The sequence below is a fragment of the Cricetulus griseus genome, chromosome 2, assembly GCF_003668045.3.
Source record: "Cricetulus griseus strain 17A/GY chromosome 2, alternate assembly CriGri-PICRH-1.0, whole genome shotgun sequence".
Lineage (NCBI taxonomy): Eukaryota > Metazoa > Chordata > Mammalia > Rodentia > Cricetidae > Cricetulus > Cricetulus griseus.
The window spans coordinates 327,905,287-327,932,305 of NC_048595.1; the positions used below are offsets into that span (position 1 = coordinate 327,905,287).

The 27,019-nt window shown below is 40.0% G+C and overlaps 1 protein-coding gene across 1 annotated transcript in view; it reads left to right on the forward strand.

The window, feature by feature from the left end:
* The window catches only part of Pde4d (phosphodiesterase 4D), a 1,264,694-nt gene extending 1,238,851 nt beyond the window's left edge, over positions 1 to 25,843 (forward strand). The window contains exons 10-18 of the mRNA XM_027401493.2: positions 7,606 to 7,699; positions 9,049 to 9,221; positions 10,135 to 10,233; positions 12,598 to 12,762; positions 13,863 to 13,962; positions 22,208 to 22,362; positions 22,837 to 22,959; positions 23,633 to 23,815; positions 24,326 to 25,843. Of these exons, the coding sequence (XP_027257294.1) occupies positions 7,606 to 7,699; positions 9,049 to 9,221; positions 10,135 to 10,233; positions 12,598 to 12,762; positions 13,863 to 13,962; positions 22,208 to 22,362; positions 22,837 to 22,959; positions 23,633 to 23,815; positions 24,326 to 24,742 (1,509 nt within the window). The 3' untranslated portion in view covers positions 24,743 to 25,843. The remainder of the gene's footprint in view (positions 1 to 7,605; positions 7,700 to 9,048; positions 9,222 to 10,134; positions 10,234 to 12,597; positions 12,763 to 13,862; positions 13,963 to 22,207; positions 22,363 to 22,836; positions 22,960 to 23,632; positions 23,816 to 24,325) is intronic.
* Positions 25,844 to 27,019: the final 1,176 nt, after the last annotated feature.

Consider the following 27,019-nt stretch of genomic DNA (forward strand, 5'->3'; position numbering starts at 1 on the left):
TTGCAACTTCATGTGGAATCATAAAAACAAAAAAGCTCCTCTGATCAGAATATAGAAACTGAGGTCATCATGTACAGCTACATTCTGTATCCATAAGGGATATGAACTTTTGGATATCCCCCTCCCTCCCCTAGTCAGATTTACTCTTTAGATTTTGTAGGTTGTCATATAACAATAGGAACAAAGGACACAGAAAGCAGCCTCCCAAAGGAGGAGGGATGGAGTCTCTTTTGTCAAGTCTGGACCTGTGGCTTTTTGTAATTCCTGTGCTTGTGTGTTGAAGCCTGGGAGAAAGCAAAGCTGTCTCCATCACCAGGGAAGCCACGTGTTTGAGACTTGAGTCAGGGAGGCAATTAAAATGCAAGAAATCAGAGATTATTAGGATCCACAGACAGCCCCACACAGACTGGCCACGCTTTCTGAAGAAGCAACTACAGATAGCGAAGTTTTGCGGTCATTACCCATCCCTGTGAGAGGGAAGCCCCATTCATCTTTTCTCAGGCAGCCTTGTAGCTGCAGGGAAACCTTTATTAAATGGCGTTCACTGTGTGGGGAGGAAAGCCTCTTTCCCCCAGAGGCTCTCCTCCGGAACCAATCACAAAGCAGCCTGAACCGCATCCATGCCCCCTGCCCTCTTAGATCATGGATGGAATGCCATTGGTGCAGAGTTGGTTCTATGGGCGGGGTTTTGTGCCTCTCTTCCCGGCTTCCCCCTCAGTTCCTTATTTGGTAGCTTTTGACAGAACTAGTCTTTCTCCAGCTAAGCATCTTGACATACATTATTCATTAAGCCCTGGAGCTCGAGAGAGAAAGATGCAGACCCTTAGCTCTTTAGCTGGTCCTTCATCAGATGGATATTCCTTATTCAGAATAGTTGCTGAATGTTGTTCCACTCTGGAGTTTTACAAACGGCATGTATTTAATGGGAAGACGGCTGTATGGGACCATAACACAATGCTTTCTTACTTATACCTAATTGCTAAAAATCTTTAAATTCCCACACACTGACCGGTGGGTGGAGATTGTTAAAAACTAAGGTTCAAAGAGACACACGTTTTAGAACTTGCTGGCATATATACACATATATAGCCACATAATCTATCAAAAATGCCTGAAGCAAACTATTTACTGTCAGTGTCTTGGGGCTACATAAAGGTAAGATTTATTTTGCTGTTAAAACTGATTACTCTGACTGCATAAATGATAGATATTTTTTAGCAAATGATAATGGTTCTGAGCAATTTTATATTATTCCCTTAGATATGAACTAGGAAAGAAAGAAGTGTGTGTTTTTGTTGCTGAAGATAAGATTGTATAACTGTTGGGTGTAGTTTGCGTACTAAGATAGGTTTTGAATGTGCATTGGTTCTTTTGTTTGTCCTGTGTGAATTTGAGTTATACTATGAAATAGCAAGGTAATGAAATAAGTTAATTGCAAATAAATTGCTGTACCTAATTCCTTACTGTGACTGATGAATTCTGGTTAGTATGCAGTATTTAAGTCTTCTCAGTTTATGTGTGGCTCTAAATATCAGTGCTACTTTTGACTTCAAGAAGAAAAATTTTTTCACCTTTGTCTTTAAAGCTATAGATGATGTACTTTACTTAAATACTTTTCATTATAATGCCAAGTTGATTATCTGGAATAACTATAAAGAAAGTTTATACATCTGTGGCTTTTTTAAATCTCAAGAAATGAATACAAGCAATTAGTAAGATTGCATGGATTCTGGGAAAGCTTTCACCTGCCCTGTGGTAAATCTGCCATTGAGTTCTGTCGCCAGGATAGAAGCCGGTCATAGAAAACCCTTATTCAGTCCCCAAAGAGGCATCATTTCAGAAAGTAGGGTTCAGCTTTGAATGTCTGTGCCAGTCATAGCACATTTTCAAGACATCTATTCTGTTGGCTTAAGGACTTTCAGATTGAAGGTTTTGCTTATTTCTTTTCTGTTTCTTTGTGAAGGAAACTTTCATGTTTGCTGTTGAGGTTGACTAGCATTCTAGAAAGCTAGAAATCTCATCTCTGTTTTGGTCATGCATACAGTAAGGATTTCTCTCTAAATCTCTAGGGTAGTCCAGATTTTAAAAATGCTTTTCATTGTCTGAGTTTTGCTAGCCATTTCTTGTTTTAAAATTGCAATGAAAAAGTAAATGTAAGAATATCCATGCCCTCACCCAGACTTTATCTCCTAGCTCTTATAGCTCCTGGAGGCATTTTAAGGACCCTGTGTTTGTATTATGACTATGAACAATGCCTACACGAATCTAAATATAGAACTTTAGGACTTAGGTTTTGAGGGAAAATTGCTGCACTGACTGCATTTGGACTTTGTGCCTGTGTTAACATTCTGCCCCATACCCTTTTAAGAAAGTCAAATACTGATATTTGGTGTTCTGAAAGATTCATTTTTTATAGAGCCAATGCAGTACTCATTTAAATAGGTCTTAATATTGATATCTCCCACACTTGCAAGCATCATATTCAAAAGATCGTTAGAATTTCACAATGGAAACAGTGGACAATGCAATGCTCATTTAAATTTGACTTAATATTAATATTTTCTACACTTGCAGGGCTCATATTCAAATGATTGTTAGCAGAGTTTTGTGATAGAAGCTGTAGTCATTTTCTGCTATTGGCCACACCGCATCTTTTCATGCACTCAGAATGTGTCAAGCACCCACCCAGTCCTGGTACACAATTACTGAGGGTTGAATTCATAAAAGCTTAGTTTGCTTTATTACGTATTTTGCTTCTTTAACCATCTTAAATGAAGACTGCAAAGCGAAGAACTGGGATTCTAAAACACACAATACAGCATTCAGACTGGCTGCATTTGGACTTGTTTTATGATTTGAATGCTGCACACACATACTCTGCTGCATAATGAGAACAAAGACCTCAAAAGCATCCACTGAAAAATCTTCCTTTTCCTTCCCTAGTTGTAACCATTCTTTGTAATGTTTTAAAACCACTTAGAGTAAAACAGGACCAGTAAGAAATTAATCAACATAAAATAGAGGTAACTTTAAAACACAGCTACATGATCAATTAAATAGTACTTTTCATGGGGTTTTATTGAAAGGCACTTTTGTGCTTGCCTGTCCTAAATCAGTTAGGGAGTGTAATGGTGGTGTAAGGAGGAGACATTCTGTTAGCTTTTAAACCATTCTTTCTTCCCTACTCATCGTAATTAGTCTGTAAGTACCTTAGTAAATGTAGTTACTCAAAATGACAGCAATCTACCTTGTAATTAAAATGTTTGTTAAAAGCTTTCATATATTGTTCTTTAATACACCAGGCAATCAACTACAAGTTGGGAGAGCACTTGTGGTCACTTTTGTGGTTATTAATTTAGCATGCCTAGATTGAAATTTTTATTAGCAGTAGCCAAAAAACAAATAAAAAATCAAAAGGTAACAGTTTTAACTCCTTTTCACAAATGTCCTTGTGCTCTTTGGAAATGGCCTTTTGGAAATCCCCTGGGGAGAATGCTTTAGGGAGTTGTTTTAGATATTGTCTCACAGTTATGTTACAATGAAATGTTAGCCTTCTTTGGAATACAGCAACCCTTGGTAAGGAGACAGGTGTGTGATGCAGACTTCTTCCAGTCCGTGTTTCCAGGCTTTGAACAAAGAGGGGCGAGGAGTGTGGGACTAATGGCTATGTATGATACAGCATTATTCAGGGGAGTATGCAATGTGACGTGTAGTCTGGCTGCACAAAAGTATCTTTTCAGTGGTGGTTTTTTTTAACCTTAGTGATTGCACTAACCGACTATGCTGATGAATTATGGAAACGAAATGGTGAGAATAATTGTACACCAGGTTACTATTCTTCCAGAAAGTCAAATAGTTTCTGTGACATGTCTGCAGGTAGAGCGAATAGGAATGTTTTTCTGCTGGGGTGGATGCAGCATATTAATCCTACTGGTCTATGTGTCAGGTAGACAGTGCATCTGTGGATGCCTATCTGGTTTTTCTAGTGTCTTCAGAAAACTAGAATATGGAGCTGGGTTACACTGAGAGATGTGGGAGGTGACAGCAGTTCCTGTACTGTCTCCTGAGAGGCTCACGGTGGCCTCAAGCACTGCTCACTCCTCCTCACTTTATCATGGTCAGGTAGTTGTTAATGACAACTTCATCTGACTGCATGGACTACTTGAAGTTAAAAAAAAAAAAGAATACTTCACTGGATACATGGTCAAAACATCTAGAAAACCTTTTCAATATATTTTGTGCCTAATGAGTACACTTTCCCAAGGGTGAATTACCTATAAAGCAAGATTTTTTTTTTTTGCATGTGAGAGATTAGACATAATGTTTTGGTTTTGAAGCAGCCATGATTATTTCACATATGGTTTGTCTCCTGAATTTCTTTATGCAACTGGACAAAGCAGCGCTAGTTGTAGACATGTCTATAATCAGTTCCATTGGTGGTGTGTCTTGCATTGATAAAAATAAGCTATCAGAATAAAAGGCTCAGAAGTCGGGGTTGATCACCACAAAGGGAGCTAAGAGAAAGAACTCTCAAATAACACTGAGTGTGTGCTATGTGGCAAGAGAATATAAGACAGCCTAAATGGTTAGTTTGCTTGATTAATTGTAAATTAATAATTTACTTAAGGAAGCATAAGTTGATGAAATTGACACCAGTAAATACTTTGAAGTATTCTCAGGAAGCCTCAAGTTTTACTTTCCTAAGTAGTGTGGGCTGCTCAGTGAAAACAAACAGGACCCAATATCTCGTAGTTTGTGATGCAGTATACATAGCAATACAAAGGCCCGGGAGATAATGTAGATAATTGTATGTGGTTTATCTCTAAGCAGTGGTAGTTTAAATGTTTTTTTTTTTAAATCTTTCTCTTTAGCTTTCTAGATTTTTCTACCATACATGTGTATGCTTAACAAGAATGTATACAAATACATGGGTTTAAAAAAAGTAAATTTTATGTTCCCAGGTTTGAGATTAAACTCTGCCTGCACACTAACAAAGAGAATTTGTGTTCATGGTAGCCAGTTTCTCTCTTTCACCTGTAAGGGAAAGCTAGTGTTCATTCCCTGTATCTAACAGTTGGTTGATGTTGTCTTTATCAACCTCAGTGTTTGTAGTGACGGTTGAAGTGTTGTACCTAATTTGGATTTCCTAGGATTGACTTTGGAAGACATTTGTCAAACTATATGGTTTCCTGAGGGGCCATCTCTGTATAAATTATGGAAAGAAGCAAGATTTTTGAAAATTCTAACTAGGCCAGTTCAGTTCTGAGCTGCATTTCCAACACTCCAGAAAGACGAACTCACTCCTCCTCTCTAGATGAAAGTACAAGTGAGCTTTCATAGTGAGATGTAAAGTTTAAAAAGTCTACCAAAGACAAGAATAAAATCATTGTCTTACATTTTTGATCAAGTATTTAATAGCACTTAGTTTATATATTGGAAAACTGCATTGTTCTGAACATCCCAGCTTGCTTTCTGTTGCTATGATAAAACCCCGACCAAAAACAACTTGCATCAACCAGGAGAAGTCAGAGTAGGAACCTGGGACATGCAATGAAGCAGAGACCCTGGAGCAGTGCTGTTTATTGGCTTCCTCTCCATGGCTTGCCTGGTTTGCTTTCTTATATGACCCAAGGATCACATGCCCGCATCAGTCATTAATCATGTTCTACAGAGTTGCCTACAGGCAATCTGATGGAGGCTTTTTTCTCTCTCCTCTCTCTCTCCATTTTAAACGTGCCTGAGTGCTATAGCTATAAAATGTGTCTGTGTACTACATGCATGCATTGTGGTCATGGAAGTCAGAGAGAGAGAGAGAGTTGGATCCCCTGGAACTGGAGTTTCGAACAGTTGTTAGCTACTGTGTGGGTACCGGGAATATAACCCAGGTCCTCTGGAAGAGCAGTTGGTGCTTTTAACCACTGGGTCATCTCTCCAGTCCAGAAGGAATTTTCTCAATTGAGGTTCCTCTTCCCAAATAGCTCTAGCTGTGCCAAATTGACAAAAAAAAAAAAAAAAAAAACTAGGACATTAAATTTTGGAAACTATTGAGGTGTATTAACATGCCTGGTTGGGAGATTTTCAGACTTAAAGGTAGACTTTACATTAAGAAGCCCTATCTATATGATCTCTCATTAATTCCCTGGGCTCTGTGGCTATTCCAAATGAAACACACGTATCTAAAGTGTAAGCTAACATCCATAAATGAGAGAAAACGTGGTGTTTGTCTTTCTGGGTCTGGGCTACTTCAGTCAGAGTGATCATTTCCAATCCTATCTAGTTACTTGAAATTTTTGTAATTTTGCTTTTTAAAAACTGAGTAATATCCCATTGTGTAAATGTATCATGTTTTCATTACCCATTGATAGAAACCTAGGTTGTTTCCATTTCTTGGCCATTGTGAATCGAGCAGCAAAGAACACAGATGAGCAAGTCCTCTGTAGTAAGACATAGAATCCTTTGGGAAAAATGCCCAGCAGTGGGGTAGCTGGATCACATGACAGATCTATTCATGGCTTCTTGAGGAACCCCCAAACTAATTTCCATAAAAGCTACACCAGTTCACACCTACACTAGCAGTACTCCCCTTTCCCCACATCCTCACCAGCATTTGTCCCCATGTGTTCTTTTGTCCATGTTGTTAGTTTTGTTTTGTGTCTTTAATCTTAGCTATTCTGACTGGAGATAAAGTGAAGTTTGCATTTCCCTGTTGTGGTAGCAGATGATTGCAGTGTGTCTGGATGGACATAAGCACAGTAGACTCAGTAAAATAAATGGTGATGTGGTAAAGCATTGACCTGCTTTCTGTTTCGTGATTGGGGAGATGGATCAGTAGACTCTGCGGTCTCTGAGAACTAATACTTCTTACACTTTCTCTGTGTGTGTACAGCTTCAGAAGCAAATGCTACGTAGTATTTACTCAAATGTTGGGTTTCTCCAAACACCTGGAACTTTAACGTTTATTTTATCATTATTATATATTCATTTTCAATAATGATAAATCAACTGATAAAAGAATACAATGTTAAACTCTGGATCACATACAAAAAAGAAGACATGAAAGTAGGGGTGGAGTTGTTGGGAAGGTGGTCTCCAGGGCATAAAAACAACTAAAATTGACTATAAATATATGAAACTGTCAAAGAAAAGAAAACAAACAAGCAAAAGTATAGAATGCCATGTGTGATCTGTATTCATCAATGGTATTTTTTCTTCTGCAGATAATACCTTTACTTTAATTTTATTTATTAATGCCATTAAGTGTTATTATCTATATATCTATATCTATGTAATATGTGTATATATATTGTGTGGTAGCTACTGAATATTTAAATTTAAGATATTTAAAGTTAAGTGAAATTGAAAACTCAATGTCGCATTTGTACTGAGCTCATTTCATGTACTTCATATCCATGTGTGCCTAGTGGACACTGTCACAACACAGATTGTGATAACTGTCCAACTATGGAGAAGTAACACTGATAATAATATATAGTCACGATTATTTGGGCATTCTTTGGGTGTAATTCTCTTCGTCTTGGAGCATGCTTATGTCATGACACTTAAAATATCCTCTTTTCTTACTACGGTCCTCCTTTTGTCTTTCAGTTTAAAAGGATGCTTAATCGGGAGCTCACTCATCTCTCTGAAATGAGTCGGTCTGGTAACCAGGTGTCGGAGTACATATCAAACACATTCTTAGGTGAGAGCAACTGTGTGCAAATTAAAACTTGCCTTAGGCTTGTTGGCTTGCTTATGTTTAAAGGCCAGTTAAAGTTTAACTCAGTTTGGAAACCAAATATATGTTAGAAATTCTATTTTAATGCGTAATATTAATAAGTTGAGACTTTAAATCTCTAAGCCTCAGAATCAATCTGGGTTGATATGGTATATATTTTATTTATTTAATTTATCTATCGGCAGTGCAAGATATCAAGCCCACAGATTAGCATATGCTAGGCATGCACTGTATCATTGAGACACCTCTCTAGCAAGGTCTTTTCATAATATTAGATGAGGAAATATTTATCACAATATTCATTCATGCATCAAACATATTTTTAAGGCCACTATCGCCGGACACTGGGGAAATAATTAGAAATAGACCCTGCCAGCAGGTACAGGCACAATTCTTAAGGGAGTGTGACTTTATGAGATAGCTCTATGACCTTCACTGTAGAAAGAAGTTGCAATAAGTAAAAACTAGTGATTTGAATTCCTCCTTGATAGAGGGCTTTACTTTCAAGTGTATTAAGGAGTGAATCCCTGTACAGATGTTTGTTGAACCTATACTGTACAAGAAGTTAAGGCTGTTCACTCCCTTCACAGAGATGACTGCACTAAGACACCTTATGTCTCTAACTTTTACTGTACACATTAGCATAGATACCTCTCAGTTACATAATGTTGTGGATTGTCTGTGGTCCCTATTTGCTGCACTGTAAACATTTCCTTCCTATTGCACAGTGAGACAACATAGAATAAGTCCTCAGTTCACTCTGAGGTGCATCTTAGGCTCTCACAGTGTGACTCTCTGTACTCATTTAGTTCCTGAGTTCATAGGCTGCTGTTCTTGATATATTTGTATACAAAGGGTCTACCATTTTAAAGTAAATGTTGAAACTGGAGACCTTAGTTGGAAAAGTTGTTTTCAAACCTCTAAATGAAGTTCCATTGGGAATTTGAACACTAAATACCTAAGCATTTTGCTTTCTTTCAGTTGAGTTGGAAAAGTTGTTTTCAAACCTCTAAATGAAGTTCCATTGGGAATTTGAACACTAAATACCTAAGCATTTTGCTTTCTTTCAGTTGGCTAACACAGCTTACAGTCTTCTCTGAGGATAGTCTAGCAAGAGGTCTTTTAAATAAAGTAGAATTTGTTTCATTTTGTGTTTGAGGATATCAACTTGTGTTCAACTCTAAAAGGAAAGCTAGTCTTTGGAATCATTTTCTAGAATAATAGTGATCAATTATGCTTTGTTCATTTATATGTTATGTGATTAAAAACTAAAGTTGAAGTAATAGTAAATATTGGATGTTTTCTGAATTAAGATAAGCAACATGAAGTGGAAATTCCCTCTCCAACTCAGAAGGAAAAGGAGAAAAAGAAAAGGCCAATGTCTCAGATCAGTGGGGTCAAGAAGTTGATGCATAGCTCCAGCCTGACTAACTCATGCATCCCAAGGTTTGGGGTCAAAACAGAACAGGAGGATGTCCTGGCCAAGGTATGGTAATTTAACAAATCGTGGTGTGATTTTTTTTTCCCCATGAATTCTCTTTCTTTCCTTTTAAACAGATGGAAAAATTCATTAATTTATATGATCTTAAAAACTATTTTGGAGTCAGGCATAGTGGTACATGCCTTTAATTCTAGTACTCAAGGAGGCAGAGGCAGGTGGATCTCTGTGAGTTTGAAGCCAGCCTGGCCTACATAGTGAGTTCCAGGACAGCTGCCTAAAAATAAAACAAAAACTGTGTCCATACACACAAATGCAGTGTTAATGGATGCCTGAAGAGGGCATCAGATACCCTGTACCTGGAGTTACAAGAGTTGTGAGCCACCTAAAGTTGGTTGCTGGGAACTGACCTCGGTCCTTAGGAAGAGCAACAATTGCTTTTAACCTCCGAGCCATTTTTCCAGTCTTTGATTTGAATGTGGGAAAACTCATTTCAAAAGCTTCATAAGTTATTAGATTTTTATTAATATGTAGATTTAGACATGTGGTCTGATGTATCGTGGTTTGTTTTGGGCTTGCTTGTTTGTTTACTTTTAAGAATCTTGATTTGATTTTTTGGCCTTGGAGAGTTAGAAATCTGTCATCTCTTCTGGACTTTAGACTAGGTAGATTCTATAAATTGATTTTATCTATTGAAGAGATTATATGAAATTATAATGGAAGCATTTGAATTTGATTTACCTTCAGAATCATGTTTAAGCAATATTTGGTTTTCAGTTTATTTAAGTGAATTAGCCTTAAATTTGACTGTGTTTACATGTCACATCCTTTGCATTTAAAAATGAGTCTTTTTTTTTTTTACCTTCACAGTGTCTCTAATTAAAGTCAGTAATTTTTATATGCGTCTGTTTGTCACCTCTTGTTCAACGTTGTCTTCTATGGGTGTTTTTCTTCACCCTAGGAACTAGAAGATGTGAACAAATGGGGTCTCCATGTTTTCAGAATAGCAGAGCTGTCTGGTAACCGGCCTCTGACTGTTATCATGCATACCATTTTTCAGGTAATGTCCTTGAGTTTCTTCTAACCAGGGGACTGCATATGAGTCATTTTCTGCTGCTGTGACAATATATCCAAGCAAATTATTCTAGGAGGAGGAGTGATTAATTTTGGCTCACAGTTTCAAAGAGTCTAGTCAGATAGTGCCTTGAGGCTGTGATAAGGTAGACCATGAGGCAGAAAACATGGTAGAGTAAAAGTGGCTCAGCTGAGGTTAAAGGAAAGGGTTTGGGTAGGAGAACTCATCCTGGGACAAAACAGACACCTCAAAGGTATGCTCCTAGTGGCCTGCTTCTTTAAACTAGCCCCCACTTCCTGGTGGTCCATTTAGCCGTGAACTCATTAATGAAGTTAGTCTCATCATTGTCCAATCATCTATTAGCAATAACACCTCAATGATGAGGCATTGGGGTTATTCTTTTTTTTTTTTTTTTCAAGACAGGGTTTCCCTGTGGCTTTGGAGGCTGTCCTGGAACTAGCTCTTGTAGACCAGGCTGGTCTCGAATTCACAGAGATCCACCTGCCTCTGCCTCCTAAGTGCTGGGATTAAAGGCATACGCCACCACCGCCCCGCGGGGTTATTCTTTTTACCCAAACTGTTCAGCCTTTAAGCTATGAGTTATGCATTCTTTTCATCCCCTTCAGCTTATTTTGATGGCTCTGTTTTATTGCTCCTTTATAAGGGACAATAAATAGGTATGTGTGTGTAAAATACAAATAATAGCATTTTTTTTTCTATTTAAGAACCATGGGGGGGGATAGAAATAGTCTATTAACAATAGTTAGAAAATCATCTCTACAGTGCAGACTAACTTTGTAAACAAACAACACCCTGCTGATTCACACAGACTATAGTTTCTTGAGTATATGTTTAGTAGTCTGCCATCATTTTTATATCCCTTTCTTGTTCTTGCCTTTGTACCATGGCAGAGTGACATAACTGAGAAGCTAGGGCTGGAACCTTGGGACTAGATGGGAAACTCCAGGCTGAGAGAAAGCATGGGTTCATTTGATGTAACTGAAGGCCAACTCAGCAGCTGCATTGCACTATAGCTGACTGCAGGAACCTAGGGCTGGCAGCTCATCCTCAGGATGGTCTCAGGAGGCCAGCTCAGCAGTGGGCTGTTGCCAGAGTTTCTACCCTTCCCGGGTGTTTCTGTTTCCTTTAAGAGATATGAGAAAACACTGTTTCAGTTCAAGGTGCTTGTGGGCAACTCCTCAGTCTGGGGAATCAGTTTTTTTTTTTTTTCAGATTTTTTTAATTTGAATTAGAAACAAGATTGTTTTACATGACAATCCCAGTTCCCTTCTCCCTCCCGTCCTCCCCTACCACCACCACCCCCCTGCAACTAAAACCCTACCTATCACATATCCTTTCTGCTTCCTCTGGATGGTGAGGCCTTCCATAAGGGGTCATAAGAGTCTATCACATCCTTTGGGATAGGACCTAGGCCCACTCCCCTGTGTCTTGGCTCAGGGAGTATTCTCCATGTGGAATGGGCTCCCAAAGTCCACACCTATACTAGGGATAAGTACTGAACTACTACAGGAGGTCCCGTAGATTTCTGAGATTTCCTCACTGAAACCCATGTTCGTGGGGTCTGGATCAGTCCCATGCTGGTATCCCAGCTATCAGTCTGGGGAGCAAGAGTTCTCTGATGTTCAGGTCAGCTGTTTTTGTGGGTTTCACCAGCCTGGTCTGGACCCCTTTGCTCTTCGCTCGTCCTTCTCTGCATCTGGATTCCAGTTCAGCTTAGTGATAAGTTGTGGGTGTCTACTTCCACCAGCTGCTGGATGAGGGTGGCATATAAGTCAGTCATCAATCTCATTATCAGGGGAGGGCATTTAAGGTAGCCTCTCCTCTGTTGCTTAGATTGTTAGCTGGTGTCATCTTTGTAGATCTCCAGACATTTCCCTAGTGCCTGAATTCTCTGTAAACCTAAAATGTCTCCCTCTATTATGGTATCTCCATTCTTCCCCTGACTCAACCTTTCTGCTCCCTCACGTCCTCTGCATCCCTTCTCTTCTCCCAATTTGCTCAGGAGATCTTGTCCCTTTCCCCTTCTCCAGGGGACCATCTCTTAGGGTCCTCCTTGTTTACTAGCTTCTCTGGCATTCCTTTATATCTAAAATCCACATATGAGTACATGGGAATGAGTTTTATTAGAAAGACAAAGATGCTGCTGGGCATTGGTGGCACACACCTTTAATCCCAGCACTTGGGAGGCAGGCAGATCTCTGAGTTCGAGGCCAGCCTGGTCTCCAGAGCGAGTGCTATGATAGGCTCCAAAGCTACACAGAGAAACCCTGTCTCGAAAAACAAAACAAAAAAAAGACAAAGATGCTAAGAGGGTTTCTTTTCTTACAGGAACGAGATTTATTAAAAACATTTAAAATTCCGGTAGACACTTTAATTACATATCTCATGACCCTGGAGGACCATTACCATGCTGACGTGGCGTATCATAACAACATCCATGCTGCAGATGTCGTCCAGTCCACTCATGTGCTACTATCAACACCTGCTTTGGAGGTAAGGCTGTTTTCTTAGATGTTGCTAGCACCCACTTGCTACCTGTAAAGAGCTCTTCAGCTTTTATGTTGGACGGTTTTCCATACAGCCAGCAACTAACTTCCTTGGAAATACATTGACTGACTTATAAGGAGAAAATTGTTAATAAACAACAGATCCTTTGATGAATTCTGTTTGTGAGAATTGGTCAACAATTTGGGGATCCATCTGTTTATAATAGTGCTTCTTTGAAATGGTCCAGTGGACATTGTGTGCACACATCTGGCTTGTTGACTTCCAGTTGGGTTATATTCTAGAATTTTAGTCGGATGGCTCTAGTTCAAAGGAAAGACATAAGCAACACGTTAATACTTTCTAAGAATTTATAGAAGGAAATGCCTTTTTAAATTTTCCAAATCCTAAGTTGTTCCATTAAGTATTTAGTAAAGGGATTTGATTTCCATAATCATCTGGGGAAAAGAGTCCCATTTGCTATATAGTGTAGGCTCTTTACATTGTAAATTTTTGCTTATACCTCATTATTTGGCTGGGTGGTTCTTAGCTAGGGATGATTTCTGTCTTGCTGTCCTCCTCCATTCCTACACCCAGGGACATTTTGGGGAATTTCTGGTTGTGCGTGCTCCTAGCATGTTGTGAATAAAAGTGAGGAATGATCTAAATGGCACAGTGCTCTAACTACAGCACTGATGGCACCGAGGCTGAGAACTGGTGATTTGGGTGACAAGAAGATGAAAGAAAGGAATTCCTTTTCATAATTCAGTGGACGTTACTGATTACAAGTGTTCTCAGAGTGTATCATTAAGTGAGTTACTTATTTCCTTTCAACATCATTTCAGATACTCTTAGTGTTTTTAAATGTAATATATAGTACAGATCTTGTCATGATGTGTAACAGAGTCAGAAGAAACACTTTGCTTTGAAATCACATTTTAAAAACTCATCCAAAAGATACTTCTTGATGAAAGCATAGTAAGATACTGCCCAGCCTCACCCCGTGTTCCTTCTGTACCCTGGGGTTTATTTCACTTGTTTCTATAGTACGTTCACGGATACCTTCCTAGGATAGCATAGTAATATTTCCTGTGCTGTTGGTTTCCCAGGCTGTCTTCACAGACTTGGAGATTCTCGCGGCCATTTTTGCCAGTGCAATACATGATGTCGATCATCCCGGTGTGTCAAACCAATTTCTGATCAATACAAGTAAGTGAAGCCTGTGTTTTGGTAGATTTAAATATATATATATATATTTATATATATATGAGTTTTCATAAGTCCATGTTTCTCCAGGGTCATAATGTGGTTTTGACATGTGTAAAATATGTTTTAGAAATAGCATAACACTAATTTCTCTCTGCAAATGATCATGGCCTCCGATGGGGCAGGCAGTTGGTGTGTGAAAATCATCTGTGTGCTCTAGTATATCTCTAAAAGTCATTTATTAACATGTTTCTGCAAAAGACAATCAAAGGTGGAAGCATGTAGAGAGGCGAGAGCGTGTACAATGGTGCGGGTAGCCTGTAGGAACTAATCCTAAGCCCTCTTCACTGTATAGATACCATTGATCCCCACCATCACAGATCCCAGCCCCCTCCGTTTCTTTTCAAAGCTTTCCATGGAAGTAACGGGAACGTAGTTTCTAGCCTCTTGAACAATTCCCTCTCCTTTTAACCCCCTGCAACCTCTCAATGTGTAAGAAGACACCATTATGTCTAAAGATGTAATGAGTGGTAAGATCTCGTTGTGGCCTTCCTGATACACAGCAAACATCTGTAAGGATGCCTGAAGGCTTTTCCCCTTCCTCTGGAGAAGGGTTTAATGTTTTATAAATAGTACTCGTTACTTGATGTTACTAGGACTTAAGTCTTTCCCATTGTGCTGAGGTAAATTGATATTATAAATTCCCCTTTAAATGAAGAAAAAAGCAAAGGTGTGAGTCTTTTTCATGTTAAGAAACTGCCTTGCTTCTGTCTATCCTAGTATCAGGGCCTTCACAACTTTCAACATTACCATAGCAGAATTTAAAGAGAGAAGACTGTATGTACCTTGAGAGGTTTAAGTCAGGTCTGTAAGATTTACTTAGCTCCATGGTTGTATCCTTAAATAGCCCCTGTGGAAATATAACAAAATACAGTTAGTGATTCACAAATGCAACAGAGGGCTCACGGGCCTCCTGGAATATGTGTGGCTGGAAGCCCACATTTCAGACATTAGTGTTAGGAGGGGCTTACTGATCACACAGAATTACATCCACATCTGTAACAGGGCTCTTACAGGACTCATAAAAACATTTACATGACTTATCAGCACTGAACATCCTTGGGGAGCGGGACTTGCCCTGTGCTGCTGCTCAGGTAGACAGCATTTTCTTAAAAGGGCTGGCAGGTCACATGGTGCACTGGTACTTTCCATAAATCTGCCCCACTTCAGTATTTTGAGGCTCAAGCATTTCTTGTTATGTTCTTACTGGTACAGATTTCAACAAATACACAAACATACCTTGTTATAACTCTAAGTTAGTACATCAAACAGTGAAAGAATACTTCCTTTGTATTCTATCTTATGCTATTTTATGTTACCTTATAGTGGCATCGGAATTAAGTTCAGAGGACACAGTTAAGTCAGAATAGAGTCAGTCTTTCTAGTAGTCTACTGTACCCTTTAAGGAGAACAGGGACAAGTTCTGTTCTTCTCTGAACCCTCCAAACACAGTCGGGCCTTGGCTGGCCCCTGTGGTAGGCGTCTGTCATCTCAGCTAGCATAGCCCCCCATCCTTGAAAGACAATGAATCAGGTAATGGAGAAACTTGGAGGATGCCTACAAATCTAGAGACGTGGTCAAAGCTGTCTATTTAGATACATTTTTCTGGTGACATGTCTAGGTAGAAACCTGATAACCAGTCCTGCTTCTGGAAGTGAGTTAGTTACTTTTAGCATTTTGATGATCACTGGGACCATAGCAACACAGGGATGTCCTCCGTTCCAAGGGAAGCTTTGTTGGGGGTCATGGTGAGGCTGTGAGTCCGCAGGGCAGCTTGGTAAACAGAACCATCCCAGGGATGAGCAGAATCACTGCCTTCATTTTGAGTGATCACCAGAGCCTGCACCCTTACCCTCCCTTCCCTCTTTCCTTTCCACTCAGTTTATATTCACAACATGCAACAAACAAATCTCCAGTGACTTTAAAAATAACAAATACAAGACCTTTAAGAAATAATTTGTTGAAACTATGTGTTTATTTTTGTTGGTAGTAACCCTTCAGAGCAAGACTTAAGTTTATATTTTCCTTGGCTTTCATGGACAGATTCAGTGTCAGTGAACCAGATGAACAGACTCTTGACCTATTGACTCAGAGCTGGTCTTTCCAAAGTCAAAACCAAAGGTTGGACCTGGTTCTTGTAACAAGGAAATCTGGAGTTTTGATCATTCTCTCAAACCCCTAGTTAGATGGCTACATCTCTTGAGCTCAGTAGGCACAGTGAACTTAAAAGACGTGACTCCCAATGCAGTCATGCCCCTGCCTCTTAGCTGTGATCTTAGTCTTCAGTGATTATTGCAGATGGGTTTGTGTTTATTCGAAGTGCCTAGAAGTTGAGAGCAGGGTGATCATTTCTACCTGGCAGAGATGATGAGGCTTGATAGTTTGAGACTCGGAGTACAATGAGAAGGCTGTGGAGGTCTATGAACACAGGGCATAGAGAAATTGAAATCCCAGGTGAAAAGCTGCCTTAGTCTTTGTGAAGACAATGCAGATAAAGCAACACATAAATTGCAAATAGTTTCATACAGGTTTGACTGTAACATCCCAGAAGGTATTTATCATGAAAAGATCATTGGACTTTTCAGTTTTATTTTCTGAAAAGTAAAATAGTGTGAAAGGTACCAAACATTCATGGTGTTACATTTTACTTGGAAAGAGAACGCTTTGTTTATAGTAAAGATGCCCAAGTTTGGGGAGAAAGATTTATTCACACTCATCTTGTATTCAAAGCATATGTCTGTGGGTTTCCAAGAGTAGAGAGGCATTGCATCATAGTAAGTTGAAGTGGGATCTAGTTGCCAGTACACACACTTTACAGAGATTACCAAGCTCTCATATCATTTTAACATAGATTTTCCATAGCTGTACTAGTGAATTATATAAAGATCTTTGTCTGTGTAAACCTTTGAATAAGAACAAATTAATTATGTAGAAAACAAGGCAAAGGTCTGGCTCTTAATAGCTTGCATTGTGCTAGAAAAGATAACTGACTGTGGCTTAAGATGGTCCTTCGTGCATGAGGAAGCCAGACAGGTCCTGGGCATGGAACACAGATGAAGTGAGAGGTAAAAAGGGCAGTTTTAGGAACATGTTGTTTGGAAGCTTTCTTTAAAAAAAAATGGCATGCATTAATTTTGTATAAGATAGTAACACTTTCACACATGACATTTTCATATGTGTGTATAAATACTTCAACATTATCATACATGTACATAATATATCTTGATATAATCCTCCCACCACCAGCATGCACTCTCTTGCCTATCCCTCTTCACTATCCTGGTTCCCTTCAGAAATCCTTACACAGATGACTGTTTTATGCCTCCAGCAACTTGGAGCATGCTGTCATTTTCAGGTACTGGGCTAAGCCTAGCTAAGCAGCAGGAGTAGAAAGGGTGTAGCCTAATCTCTGACCTGCTCCCAAGCTATGCTGCTCTGAGTAAATCTTAGCCTTCACACACAGGTCTCAATCCCCTTTTGCTCGTGGTGCCACACAAGTCAGCTGTCCTCTGCCTGCTTCCCCTCCATGTTGAGAGCTGATAAAATGTAGGTTCTACATTCCAGTGGCAGGTTGTGCTGGGACACCTCAGCATCCTTGGCAGGAACGCCCTTCATCTCCATATGTTAAGATAGCTTGTCCTTCCCACAGCACTTGGGAAGGGTTGTTCTTACCTTACAGGTTAAGCCTAAGAACTCTACATAGTGAATGATGATGATAGTAATATGTTCATTGGAAAGTAGAAGAGACACAAATGAATTAACTTGACTCCTATTAATAGACACTAAATTACCCATTTTCTTCAGAGTATGTCACTTCGAAAGTGTATAATTTTAGAGTAAAATTTCTCATTTTACACTTTTCATACATATTGCTTCATCTGGTCCAACAGAAAGCTTGTATGCACTCTTCCCACCTCTGAGCTTTTCACAATTGAAGTCTGATTTATCAAAATTTTTGAATTTTTTTGTAGAGTTCTTTTTTTTTTAGGGCATCACATTTCTTCCTTGTTGTTGCACCCTTTGGCAATTAGCACTATAAAATAAAATTCATTTAAATCTACTTACCCTGCCACAAGATCAATAGGAGATCCTTAGTGTATGACTTCAGTGTTGGCAAACAGCAGGCCTTCGCCCTCTGCAAGCTTACAGTCTAAGATGTGTGCTCACAGTTTCTAGTGATGCCTAGAAAGCTGGAGCATCTTAATTCAGGATGAGCCCGAAGGAATGTTTCTGTAAGTAGTTAGCATTTGAATTAGCAGACTGAGCACAGATCACCCTGACCAATGGGAATGGGCACCATCACCAGTTCATGGGAACCCAAATACAACAGATGAGGTGAGGGGGAGGCAAATGGTGTTCTCAGTCTGAGCTGCTGTCAGACATCTGCTGGTTTGCAGAGCTCCAGACTAGAACTAGAACTTACACCCTTTCTGTCCCTCTCTCTTGTCCCATTCCCTTTCTTGGGCTATGGAAAGGACTGAATTGCCGCTAACTTGCTTGGCCCTCTAGCTTGTACAAGGCCTGAAGATTCAGGTCTTTCTTACCTGCTATATAAGCACCTGAGCCAATTCCTACAGTAAACATTGAGGAATGTATATATAGTGTCTGACCTTCAGGTTCTGTGTCACTGTAGAAGCATGACCTATGGTGATTGGGTTCTAAGGTGGATTCAGAGGAGCAGAATTCTAAGCATGCATTTTCTGAGTTGCTTTGGGGGGTTTTGGTGTTGTCTTATCTCTTAGATTTGAAGACACTGGTTCTGCTTCTTGTAGTAAAGAGCATACTGATAGGCTGAAGTATTTGTTATAGATACCCAAGATGTACCACAAATACTTCTTATCAACCTCATACAGATGACTCTGAATCATCTCAGCACTTTTTAGGAGACTGGGGAATGACAATTATTTGGTTACTCCCAATGTCACTGAACCAATGTTAGATGAAAATGATGAGCTTAGGGATGGGAATTCCCAGATCAAGCACACATCAACGGCTTGTGTTTCTGAGTGTGTCAGGACAAGAACCTTCTCAGCTGTACTCAGAGGGATAAATTGCTGAAAGTCAAAGTCAGAATCACCTCCCATGACTGGCTGAAGTACAGTGAGCTCCCAGCTCTTTGAAGACTTCTGCTGGTAAAGTGACCTTGGTTGGGAAATAAATCCAGCTAATATTTGGGAGCTCCTTCCTTTGTGAAATTTGTAAAGGCCTACTGGTATGGGGCATGTTGAGCCATCCATTTAAGTTAGAAGAGCAGTAATTATACATAACCCTTCCTACAGCCAAGAGAGAAACACATGATCCCCGGGCCTGGGTGGATTTGGAAGCAGCATTCTCTTCACTGAGGTATGTCACTCTGGCCCATTGATGAGTGACATGAAGAACTGTTGTTAGTTTATTCCATGACCCAGAATAAAAGTAGTCTCTTCCTGGGTCTACTGTGCTGTGCAAGTGCCTCATGCTATCACTGGTCCAGCAGTGCCAGCAGCTGATGGGATTGTTGTTTGGAGCTATGTGCAGGGTTCCATCGGCAATTCATGACACGAAACTTTAAGATTTTGGAGCAAAGTCTTGCCATCATCAAAATTAAAATCAGTAAGATAAAAAACAACTCAGCAGTAAACTTGAAGTAGCAATAGAAAGTATTTCCTCATAAAGAAAAACCCAGAGCTGTTTTTTAAAATTATAATAAAAGCTTGACATGAATAGTCTAGAAACTGCTTGTTTTAAATATCAGCCCTAGAGTGTCTGAGCTGTATGATATTGGCAATGTTACCTCTCCGAAGACTCATTTTCTTCATTTAGAAATGGCCATCACATTCACATCTTCTTAAGAGAGGTGTGAGCATTGAAGATATACCAAGCCAACCACTTCCAACACAAGGCAGCTGAGTCCCCTGAATGTGGTAGCTTAGGATATTCTCTTGTCAGTGCTTTTAAGTTAGATAGAAGGGGAGTGTCTAGTAGAAACTAGATGACTAAGAATAATCTTTAATTTTGTAAAGACTCAAGCCTCTAAGAAGGTCAAGAGGGAGGGTCAAGAAGAGAAACTATGTTCAGAGAGAAGGGCAGACTGGGAGCATGCTCTAATGGTCATTGAATGGTCCAGAGTGTTGGGGGCACTTAGAGAAGAAATGAGCAGTCTTCAGCAATCAAGAATGATTTCATGGAACAGGTGGCAGAAGACTGGCAGGCCACCTAGCTATTGGAGCTATTTACCTGCAAGTCCTGGGTTAGCATCTTTAGCAGGTGCCATAGATATGTGTGTCACATGTGACTCATGCACCTTCAGTGATAAGCATAGAAAGTCAATTGATGACCCTGAGGTTCAGTTTCTTAAATGCTAGTATGTTTTCATTTAAAACTGAGTTTTTACTGTACAAGTCTAGGTTGCCTTTCAACAGGATCAGACTGGAGCAACTGATTACCTTACCCTAGCCTACTAAGGAATCATTTCCTTGCCTAAGACAAGCTTAGCCAGTGCCTTTAGAGCCTGCATCAAAAACCCTCCTTAGGCTGAATAGGTGTTCCATCTGTAGAACAGATCACCTTCCTAGAGGCCACAGTCCCCCCTGTTTGCCCTGCCTATCTCTTCAAGGGGAGTATACCTATATGTTTATTCCCCTAAAAAGACCCTGGTAGATTGTCATTGTTTCTATGAGATAGACAATATTATGTGTTCCTTCCAGCATTTGCTTGTTTAATATGATTCAGGTGCATATATACAGTGCCTTGTGCTCAGATCCTGTATCATTTATAATTTCTACATGTTTACCCTTGGCTTTCATAGACTATTTAAAAATAAATTTGATTCCCAGCATGGAAAAAAAACAAGACTTAACCAGATATTACCTTTCAATGGGATTGATTTTTCCAGACAAAGTAAAAGTGAACCATATACTTCCACATCTACTCCTGAAACCCACCACTCTCCTGTTTCTGGCATGGAGAGCAGCAGGCTAGATGTGTCCCTTCTTATGTATGTAATTCTCCTAAGACCATAGGATCTCCTTGGGAAGAACATCAAAAACTGTCCCCCCTAACTCCTTCAAAGCAATCAGCACATAGTTCCCGGTGTTTGTGCCTTAGAAGCAGCCTCTGAATGTATTTTTTTTTAGGGCATTAGTGACAGGAAAGACAGAATACCCATGCTTTCAATCTTTACAGCAACTTAAGGAAGCAAAATAAAGTGCCCAAAAATGTTTAAAGATAGGCACGGAGACTGCTCTTACAGAGGACCAGGGTTCAATTCCAAGCACCCAGAGGGTAACTCACAATTTTTAACTCCAGTTTCAGGGGAGCCAAATGCCTTCTTCCAGCCTACACAGGCACCAAGCACACATTTGACAAATGCATCCATGCAGGCAAAACACTTATACACATAAAACAAAAATAATATTAAAAACAAAAAGCCTCCTATAGCTAAGTCTGCTGTCCACAGGATTACGGAGAGGCAAAAATCTTGTTTTGCCTTTAATCCCCAGATCCAAAGCAGTATTGCAGATCCTCTACTATGGGCCTATAGACACATGTGCACAAGGTCTGTGAAGCCACGAACAGGCAGGCAGACAGTTCACACTCAGAACACCGAGCATGGCAAGAGCCTCAGACGAGGGAAGAAGGGGAGGTACTTAGAAGGATAAGCACTGTGAACAAACTGGATACTGAAACTTGCTCTGTGTACCAACAACCTTGCACCCATGATCTGCACACTGTATCAAGGCAAGTGTTGCACACTGTATCAGAGCAAGTGTTCCACACTTATCAGGAAATGACACCTCATGCCCAGGATGTGTTATGAGTGTTAGGAACAATACCACAGTCTGCTGAGCTGATGGCAGATCCTGACAAGATAGTGTGGTCCATTTCTTTCACCTCAGAGAACTGACCAGCAGGACCACAGTATCAGTCAAACTGTAATTCACTCCTAAAGTTCTGACTTTTTGGCTCTGAGATTATTTGACATATTTGCTCATGGATGATGGAGAAGTTCAGAGGCAGCTATAACCTGAACACAAGGCATCAAAGATCTTGGGGGTTTGTTTTCATTCATTTATATGTTTTCCCAGAGCAGCCTCTAACTTGTTATGCTCCTGGCTCAGACCCTAAAATGTTGGGAATTACCGTAGAATTTGAAGAGACAGACAGACAGACATTAAGCAACCTTGGTGACGTACTGCTTCTCTTTCAGACTCAGAGCTCGCCTTGATGTACAACGACTCCTCTGTCTTAGAGAATCATCATCTGGCCGTGGGCTTCAAGTTGCTCCAAGAAGAAAACTGTGACATTTTCCAGAATCTGACCAAAAAGCAAAGACAATCTTTAAGGAAAATGGTCATTGACATTGTAAGTACCTAATAAAACTGATTCAAGTTCTTAGAGATGATGTGAAATTAGGTTTCTTCTGTGATAAATCCAACTGCTAAGGATAGGGAGTAAGTCTAGTGGCCTCAGACAGACCCCTACAGGCTCCATGATCTCTGCAAATACTTGGTATCCTAAGTGGTCTTTGAATAGCCTTGAGTCAGCTAGGTGCAGTACAGTCATGGCTCACTAGTTCAGGACGGACACGGTGTGCTTACCTTGAGAGTGGTGGCCAGGTACCTTCTGTTTCTGTGTTGTGGATGTTTTTCTGGGTTCCGGGAAAACTTGACAGCCAAGAGGAAAAGAGATTCCCCAGGGGGCACTCATTTCCACACATCATTAGAATTCATGGTGTTTCTCCATTCCTTCTCAAACTCAAAATAATTTCTTTGTCCACTTGCAAATTCTTTGTCCTCTAAGCATTGTTCCCTCACAAAACAATCTTTGCCCTGCCAGGTCCTTGCGACAGACATGTCAAAGCACATGAACCTCCTGGCTGATTTGAAAACGATGGTGGAAACTAAGAAGGTGACAAGCTCCGGTGTCCTCCTCCTTGATAATTATTCTGACAGAATCCAGGTAAGTCAGCATCTGCTATCATTCTTTATGCACATGTTAGTGACTCTGAGCAAGACAGGGGCTGTTTCTTCTTTGTCCCATTTTGTAGGTCCAGAAGCTACAGGCAGGATCTTTATCATCATCTTATTCTGACTCTTGGTTGAAAAAAGTGGTTTTTGTACATTATTTTCTGATCATGGATTCCACTTCCCCACCCACCCAACTCCACATCCTTTCCCTCTCCTCTCTTTAGAAGGCAAAACAGTCAAACCAGAATTTAAAAAGCAAAGCACACAATTGGAAATCATTAACATACAAGCAAAAAAGAGACCAATAAGACAAAAAAATAAATAAATAAAAAGCCCAGTCCTTTGAAACAGGTAAAGACTTATTAGCCTGCTTCTTTGCATATACAACAACAACAAAAGCTTAACATTCCAAAGACCAACTGTTTGAGAACCTTGGAATTTGATAATTCATGAACACTAACAGTGTCTCTTCATGACACTTAATGGAGACGTGGCATTTTTCGGAACTTACTACAAGTGTGAACCGCAAAGGCACACCATGGTTGAACTGTTTGTAATACATCTGATACTACATGTATTTTTAAGTGCCACAGTTATCTGATGTGAATTCCTAGTTTCAAACCCCAAGCAGCAGATGTCGAGTAAAATGCCTCCACCCACCATAGGTCCTCCAGAATATGGTGCACTGTGCAGATCTCAGCAATCCCACGAAGCCACTGCAGCTGTACCGCCAGTGGACAGACCGGATAATGGAGGAGTTCTTCCGCCAGGGGGACCGGGAGCGGGAACGTGGCATGGAGATAAGTCCCATGTGTGACAAGCACAATGCCTCTGTGGAAAAATCACAGGTAATCCCACAGCCAAAGCATTTGGCTGTATACTACCTTCATACCCTGTAGCATTTTGTGTTTTTCTTTTTGTTAATTAATTTGGATTTGACATGATAGATCTCACTTCTGTTGATAACTCAAAGAGCGTTCTTAGGACTTACAGTCATATAGCCACACATACAATACTATATTTCATTGTGATTGTATCCATATAGTATACTTCTATACATAGGATGCTTGGCTTATTCCAGTTATCTGGGTTCTCTACAAATTGACTGTTCTGAAATAAGGTCCAGGCCCTACTATGTAAATAACTAGTATTCTTCATATTATATATTGTAAGCATTACTTGAGCTTAGAGTTATACTTTGGCCAGCTAGTTGCCAGGTTTACATGATCTGTTGACTCAAATAGTGACTAATTTACCAAACTCAGGTTAGTACTTTGCAGGTTCCATGAGGGACCTTGATTCTGTTGAGCTTCTCCAAGTTTCTTAGTTCCACTGGATTTCTTTTCTCTTATGACCAGGTGGGCTTCATAGACTATATTGTTCATCCACTCTGGGAGACATGGGCGGACCTCGTACACCCTGATGCCCAGGACATCTTGGACACTTTGGAGGACAATCGTGAGTGGTACCAGAGCACAATCCCTCAGAGCCCCTCCCCTGCACCGGATGACCAAGAGGAAGGCCGGCAGGGCCAAACTGAAAAATTCCAGTTTGAACTAACCTTAGAGGAAGATGGCGAGTCAGACACTGAGAAGGACAGCGGAAGTCAAGTGGAGGAAGACACTAGCTGCAGCGACTCCAAGACTCTGTGCACTCAAGACTCAGAGTCCACAGAAATTCCACTTGATGAGCAGGTTGAAGAGGAGGCTGTAGCGGAAGAAGAGGGAAACCAGCCTGAAACTTGTGTCATAGATGACTGTTGTCCTGACACGTAACAGTTTAAAGACTGTCACACTTTTTTTTTTTTTTTTTTAAGTAGAGAAAATGTTTCCAAAGTGCATGTCACATGCCACAACCATGGTCACACCTCACTCTCATCTGCCAGGACGTTGGTTGAACAAAACTGACCTTGAACTACTCAGTCTGGCGCTCAGGAATACCGTAACCAGTTTTTTTCACCTCCATGTCACCGGAGCAAGGGGCAACGTCATCACGAACATGATTTTGACATGATTTCAGCTTGGCGGAGCTGACAAAGCAGATAAAATCAACTCCAACTGTTTTCAAGGGAGCTTGGCTCATCGGGCTGCCCAAAAGTAGATTGGATTGCAGGATACCTTTGTTTGTTTGCAAAAATTTTAAGAATAAAAAAAGAAGCATTTGAGGGATGGAGTGAACTCACAGATGAAGCAATGAAAATGTCACAAACAGGACACAGCTTGAGTCTGTGCCCAGGAGGAGGATGAGCCGCAGAAATTGCATAATTTTCTAATTTCAAGTCTTCCTGATACATGACTGAACAGTGTGGTTCAGTGAGCCACACTCAACCTCTACATTTTGTATGATATGTAAAACAGATTTTTTTGTAGAGCTTACTTTTATTATTAAATGTATTGAGGTATTATATTTAAAAAACTGTTCAGAACTTCATCTGCCACTGGTTATTTTTTCTAAGGAGTAACTTGCAAGTTTTCAGTACAGATCAGTGCTACACTGGATAAATCTCATTTACGAATTTTACTTGCACCTTAGAGTTCATAGCAATTAACTGATTTGTAGTGATTCATTGTTTTATATACCAATGACTTCCATACTTTAAAACAGAGAAACAACTTTATGTTGCCAGAAGCCCTTTTTGTAAGTGTCCGTTCACCCCACCTTTTGTTCACTCCTCCCCAAGCCAGGAGAGTTGCTCTCCATCACTGCTTCCTTCATGGTGTGTGAAGTGAGTATTTATTCTGTAATATTTTGATATGCATTATATCAAATGTGTCTTAAGTCTCATAGAAGCTCAGTCATCAGTTGTTGTTGTCCAAAGTAAATGGGAGAAAATATATATATATATATATATATATATATATATATATATATATATATACAGTAGCTAAAAGAGTCAGTCTTTTTCAGGCATCTCCTTACCTACTGCCTTCGGATGCCTTTTTATTTTTCTGTGTCAGGAGATGTGCATTTCATAAATGCATGTCCTTGTAGTCACCCACACATTTCATGATCATTTTGTTGTTGTTCACAGCCAATTATAGTGAGAAAGACATTTTTCCTTCATGCCACACTACTTAATGTGTTTTCTAGCATCTGCCTGTGTTCTCTTGGTGGGGTCTTATCAAGGATATCACTACTGTTCTGACCTAGAAAAAAGAAACAGGTTATCAGGTCAGGGTTGACGTTCATTTCTACCACATGGTTCTGTGTCATCACTAGCTTTTACTCTAGGGTTGCAGAGGGAAAACATGCTAAATGCTGCATAGGCAATTCTTACGAATGCTAGCAGACTATATCAACAAATACCGGACAACTGTGGTTTGAACTGCCCATGGAAGTAAGACTTCTACAAGGAGTAGCCCTGGAAAGTAGATAAGGTGTAAAAATTGCCATCTATTATTATAGCTCTACAAGCTTGCCCTATATAGGAAGGATGCCTTCAGACACACCAAATGAAAGTTGATCCCACTGACACCAGGGGGGTAGTTATACAATTTAAAACATTGGATTGACAGAGACTGCCCTAATATAACATTGAGAGGGAATTCCAGATTCCAGCCCAGGAACTCTATTGATTTTATATATTAACTCCCAGTGTCAACTTGCTGATAGCAGTCAGCCTCATTGCAGCATGTTTAGTCCAGGCCTTAGTTATATTCTCAGAGTTTGGAGCCCATGTTATTCTTCTTTTTGGAATCCAAATGGGGAATGAAGGGGAAGAAGGTATATGACTAAATGGAAAATGAAACATTGAAGAAAAATTTTAAGTCTGAAAAAACATCTGTAAAACTTTTCAAGGAATTTGGGGGCTAGTCACTAAGAAAGTCCATCATCAGCCAGGGAAATCACCCAAGCTGAACTGAAACCTCTTGATCCCAAATGATGCTTAGAACCAGGTTTCTGCTTTTTAACATAGGGCATGGTAAGAATCAAGTAACTGATCACTGGAGTGCCAGCCTCCTTTTCTTGTAAAAAGCAAACGGAGCGTAATCTGCCTTTGTGTGTGACCAGGCTTTTCACAAAACATTTGGGTGACTCTTTCCCTTTTCATT